Here is a 5,801-nt window from a genome sequence, read left to right on the forward strand (position 1 = left end):
GTCTACAAAGTGAGTTCCAGGACAGCCAGGGCTATACAGAGAAACCCTGTCTTGAAAAACCAAAAAAAAAAAAAGAACTAATCACCAATCAACAGCTTCTTAATCAACCTCCCAGGGGTTACTATTTCAACCTCCAGGCTTCAGGGGACAGAGACATTCAGTCATAGAGTGCTATAATTATTTCCAACATTAGAAGGATTAAACATGGTATATTTATATATTTATTTTTTAATTTTTTGCCTTTTTTTTTTTTTTTTTAGTTTTACATGCTCATGATGAGAATGCTATTTGTTAATAGTATACAAAGTCACTGTCACATTCAGTTTCTTATATCTCAGATATAAAGTAGTGGTTAGTTAATGTTTCTTGAAGCAAATTCAAATATAATGGTTATCTCCTTCTAAAATAATTTCCTTATTTTAAAATAAAGTCTTGGGCTGAAGAGTTGGCTCAGTGGTTAAGAGCACTCACTGGCTGCTCTTCCAGAGGTCCTGAGTTCAATTCCCAGCAACCACATGATGGCACACAACCATCTATTATGAGATCTGGGGCCCTCTTCCGGCACACGGATGTACTTGCAGATACTCATACATTAAATAAATAAATCTTTAATAAATAAAGTCTCTGCCCAAGTCAATAAAATTTATTTTTCAACTTTAAATTTAGTACTAGTACTTTTTTTTTTTAATATTTTTTGTTTTGTCTTTAAAGATTTATTTATTTATTTATATGTAAGTACACTGTAGCCTGGCTTCAGACACTCCAGAAGAGGGAGTCAGATCTTGTTACGGATGGTTGTGAGCCACCATGTGGTTGCTGGGATTTGAACTCCAGACCTTCGGAAGAGCAGTCGGGTGCTCTTACCCACTGAACCATCTCACCAGCCCGTACTAGTACTTTTTAAAAAAAGATTTATTTTATGCATGTGAGTACACTGTCTTCAGACACACCAGAAGAGGGCATCAGACCCCATTTCAGATAGTTGTGAGCCACCATGTGGTTGCTGAGAATTGAACTCAGGACCTTTAGAAGAGCAGTCAATGCTCTTAACCACTGAGCCATCTCTTTAGCCCCACACTAGTACTTTTTGAATGTATTGTTTTAATAGTAAATAAGACTGTGGATCTACCTTAAACAAAATAAGGCAAACCCCCTGGACATTTACACTGAAGTGTAAAAGGGATCTTTCTGTTTTCTGTCAACTGACTTTAGCATTTACTCTGTAGTCTGTTATAGCACCATCATCTGTGGCTTTACTGTGTGGAACACTGAGGGTAACTCATGCTTGTGACCGTGATCAGAAGAGAGGTGGCCTTTTAGATGTTTCTCCTTAGGAGAAGGTCACAAGTATTCTTCAGAATTTCATCCTGGTAGAGCCAGGTTTAATAGGGAGTGGGGATGAAATATGAAACAAGGAGGGAAGGCGAGAGGAAGGAGGGGAGGGAGGGAGGGAGGGAGGGAGGGAGGGAGGGAGGACAGGCAGACAGGCAGACAGGCAGACAGGCAGGGGAACAGGCCTGAATCTTTGTGACTTGGGAGGGATGTTTTTATTGGCCTTGTCACCTTTAGATGGTTCCTCCAAGCCCAGCAGTGAGTGGTAAGGCAAACTCTTGGGAGCAGCCTTGTGCCAGTGGTTACATACCTTGTCCTGAGCCTGGCTTTTGTGCAGTGTATGTCCTGTCCCAGCTGGGAGACCCCTGTGGAAAGGGCCTGCAGGATGGGTAGTGGGAGCGGAGGGTGAGGGGTTATTACTGGGAAGTGAACTGTTGCAGACAGAGCTCTGTCCCCTTCTTGGAGAGCTGGAGAGTCAGTGGTGCCCAGCAGGCTCTGTCCTAAAGGAACAGTACAGGGTGACTAGGACCAGACTCTGTATACTCCCCTAGTCAATAATAGCGCTATTGCAGTATTTATCATCACACAGTTCACCCATTTGAAGTCTTGATGGCTTCAGTACATTTAGAGCTATCTCTACAGCACCACAGTCAATTTTAGAGTATTCTCATCACTCAGGAGCCCTGGACCTAATCCGAGCATTCCCACCCCTCCTGTCCCAGCTCCTGGTAACTACCATTTCCTCTCTGTCTTTTTGGACTTGCCTATCTATGGAATTATTCTCCACCATGTGACTTCTTTGTGTGTTTTTCAAGAGGCATCCATGTATATGGGTGGCATACTTGTATAGATTTATCTTTATGGCCAAATGGTATTGCGTGGTGTGGATAAAGCTCATGCTGTTTATCTGTTTATTGGCTGCTAGACATTTTGAAGTGTTTCTGCTTTGGGGCTGGTGTGGGTAATCATGCAGTGGACATCTGTAAACAGATGTCTGTGTGGGCATTCTCCTGAGTGTATACCTAGAAATACAATAGTGTATACCTAGTGGTCCAGGTATAGCTCTGTTAAGGAAGTAAACAAGGGTTCCACTTTCTCTGGGGTTTGGATCACGAGGGAGTAAGAAAGAGATGTGTTCTTGTGATATGTCGTGAATGCAGCCAGCTCCTAATGATAACTTCCGCTCCTGCTTTGTTTTGTTTTTAGAAGGAAGAGGTTGTTGTGACTCTCTTACCAGCTGGTCACTGCCCGGGATCAGTTATGTAAGGGGCCATCTGCTTCTGTTTGTTTCTCTCTATATATACATATCATAATTGTAGAAATAGCTTTTTAGGATTTAAAGGTATTATGTGAACAGAGATAGATACTCTTTTCCTGGCAGTGCCTTTAATCTTTATTTCAAAATTGAGCTCAGGAAACTGAGATGGAGGCCATATGGAGTGTGGATGCCTTTAATTGATATTTCCCCTGTGACTTTGGCCCGTCTTCTCATGGGCATGTCTCTCTCCCTGGAATGGAATGATCTGAGTGTATGAAGTGTTAGACTATTACAGGCTACACCTAGTGCTCGCCCATCCTGCTGTTTATTGTATTTATCTTTTGCTATTCATGGGGAAAGGTGGCATTACTCGGGCTTAGCTCCACACTGGAAGGGATGTGTTGGACAGGAGGCCTTTGCTGCAATTTTAGCCTTTGCTTGCTTTCTTGGGACTTTGTAATTTGGAAGTCATTGAGATTTACTTATTTTTCAGGTTTTTATTTCAGGGCAGTAATGGCACTGTCTTATACACAGGAGACTTCAGACTGGCAAAAGGAGAAGCTTCCAGAATGGAGCTTCTGCACTCTGGGGGCAGGTATAGCACCGTCTGTAACTCTTGGCTGTGTATCTTGAGTTGAATAAATGTGTGTGGGTGCGTATGCACACAGTCCCCATCATTCCAAGCTTTTGTCGGATTAGATATCAATTTGATTTTAAAGGTTGTAGTGAAACTGGAGGTGGTGGCACACACCTTTAATCCCAGCACTTGAGAGGCCGAGGCAGGCAGACGAATCGCTGAGTTCCAGGTCAGTCTGAGTTCCAGGACAACCAGGACTACAAAGTGTGTCCCATCTTTAAAGAATAAAAATTGTAATAGTAGCGCAAATTCCCCTCTTTAAAATGAGGTCATGCAGTGTTCTGTACACTGATTGGAATGGAATGATGGAGACATAAATCAATGTAAGTCACTGGATCAGGTGTCCAGAAGTCAATATTTTTACATTTTATTTATTTGTGCGTGGGTGCTCGTGTGTGTGTGTGTGTGTGTGTGTGTGTGTGTGCGTGCGCGAGTGTGTATGTGTGTGTTTGTGTGTGTGTGTGTGTGTGTGTGTGTGTGTGTGTGTGTGTGTATGTGTATAATTTGTAGGAGTAAGTTCTTTCACCAACTGGGTCCTGAGGCTGTCAGGCATGGTGAAAGGTGAAAGTTGTTTTTACCTACCAATATTTCTCTGGTCCAAAAATCTTTTTATAGTATTGTACTTTATTGTATGGAAATAGTTTTTCAGTAAAGTTGATGAACAAAATGTTTGCAAATGAAATGGAACACCTTCAAAAATAACTGAAGGTCTATCTCATTTTATACACAATTATGTCCCACGAAATGGCTAACACTATTTTTTTTTTTTCTTCTCAGAGTAAAAGACATCCACAGTGTGTATTTAGACACTACCTTCTGTGACCCAAGGTTTTATCAGATCCCAAGTCGTGTATGTTTCCCTGGGGTGTTGGTCTGCCTGGGGTTATAAGTCTTCTTGGGGTGATGGTCTGCCTGGGGTTATGAGTATTGCTGGGGTGATGGTCTGCCTGGGGTGACAGTTCCGCCTAGAGTGGTGAGCTGGGGTGTGGCCACTGTCTTATTGGGAGGGTGTAGTTGTCCCCTTGGGTGTGATTACTTCTGAATGTCACGGAGGAAAAAGGTTCTGTGAGTTTCTTCACAGTATCAAATTTCGTTGCTATCTAGGAGCAGTGCTTGAGGGGGATTTTGGAGCTGGTTCGGAGCTGGGTCACCAGGAGTCCACACCACGTCGTGTGGCTGAACTGTAAAGCAGCTTATGGCTATGAGTATTTATTCACCAACCTAAGTGAGGAGCTGGGAGTCCAGGTACCAGTTCTTTTCCAGGCCCTTCTCATCCCTTCCTCTTCCCTCCCCCAAATCACTGAAACCAGGGATATGTGGGAGCAGCTTGCTGAGACACAGCTGCAGCAGAGGCTGGCCCCTCAGAACTCTTCTCATCCTTGTAGGGGCGTGTCCGCACAAAAGGATGTCATAGCCCACAAAGGACAGAAGAGTCTTCAGGGCCCCAGAGACAAAGTATTTTTTTTTCCAAAGTGTGGGTTATGAAATAAATATAATGATTTGTGACCAGTATCAAAAGTAAATTTGAACCAAGTAATATCTGGATGTATTGCATACAGTTAAGGTATTAGCAGTATTGTCCTTTAAAATTAAAATCTCAGTAGTGATGATATTCACACCTCTCTCTCTCTCTCTCTCTCTCTCTCTCTCTCTCTCTCTCTCTCTCTCTCACACACACACACACACACACACAAACATACACTTATCTGAATTATTTGCCTTTAAAATTCTTTTTTCACGCCTTGTCTCTGTAATTTATAAAGGTGGCATTTGCCTCCCCTAAACTTGTGGTGTAATTCTAGGGGTGTCTAAAGAGTAGTAATCACCTCTCTGAACCCCAGGAGAAAGAAGCCAAGGGCAGAGGAGGGCTTTAGGGAGAGGCATTTAGTGGTGATCCCAGAGTTTCCTTAAGTCCCTTTGCCAGAGATGGGGACAGTTCTAGATCAGGCGTTCACAAGGAGAAAACAGTGATGTTTACAGCTGAGGTAGCGCAGGAATAATCTGCGGCCGCCTTTGCAGACATGCCTGTGAGGATCCTCTCGTGCTGCTCACTCCGCCTCCGTCCTCTTTTTTGTAGAAAGTCTGGGAAGTCGCGGTCACCGTTACTTCTTTATTTCATCTTTTTCTGAGGGGAGTAGTGCATGGCCCAGGCTGGTCTGAAAACCCACTCAGTAGCCACACTGACCTCAAACCCATGATCTTCCAAATGCTGGGTTATAGTCCTGTCACTATACCTGGCTTAACTTTTAAGTTTTCTCTGTACGTTTGTATCTATGCTCTGTGTGTGTGTGTAAATAATGTGCATGTGACTGTATGTGTTAGAGACCAAAAGTTAATATATTTTTTTAAGACAGAGTTTCTTATTGACCTGGGATTTAGCAGGTTGCCTGGCTGGCAAGTGAGGACCAGGGGTCCACCTCTCACCACCTCCCTTGGGATCACAAGCACAGGCCACCATAGAGTGCAGGCCACCATAGACAGATTTTTTTTTTGGCAAGGATTCTGAGGGTCAAACTTCATTCCTTATGCTTGCAAGGCAGAGTCTTTTGTGGCTGCTCCGTCTCCCTCTCCCCC

The 5,801-nt window shown here is 43.4% G+C and overlaps 1 protein-coding gene across 2 annotated transcripts in view; it reads left to right on the forward strand.

Moving 5' to 3' along the window:
* Positions 1–5,801, forward strand: part of Dclre1c (DNA cross-link repair 1C) — a 29,540-nt gene that overhangs the window by 8,667 nt on the left and 15,072 nt on the right. The window contains exons 5-8 of one of the 2 annotated variants that reach the window (XM_021215299.2): positions 2,539–2,594; positions 3,084–3,185; positions 4,005–4,077; positions 4,332–4,472. In XM_021215299.2, coding sequence (XP_021070958.1) covers positions 2,539–2,594; positions 3,084–3,185; positions 4,005–4,077; positions 4,332–4,472 — 372 coding nt within the window. The remainder of the gene's footprint in view (positions 1–2,538; positions 2,595–3,083; positions 3,186–4,004; positions 4,078–4,331; positions 4,473–5,801) is intronic. The other variant, XM_029547506.1, reaches the window with a different exon arrangement.

Source organism: Mus pahari, chromosome 16 (genome assembly GCF_900095145.1).
Source record: "Mus pahari chromosome 16, PAHARI_EIJ_v1.1, whole genome shotgun sequence".
In the NCBI taxonomy this organism is placed as follows: Eukaryota; Metazoa; Chordata; class Mammalia; order Rodentia; family Muridae; genus Mus; species Mus pahari.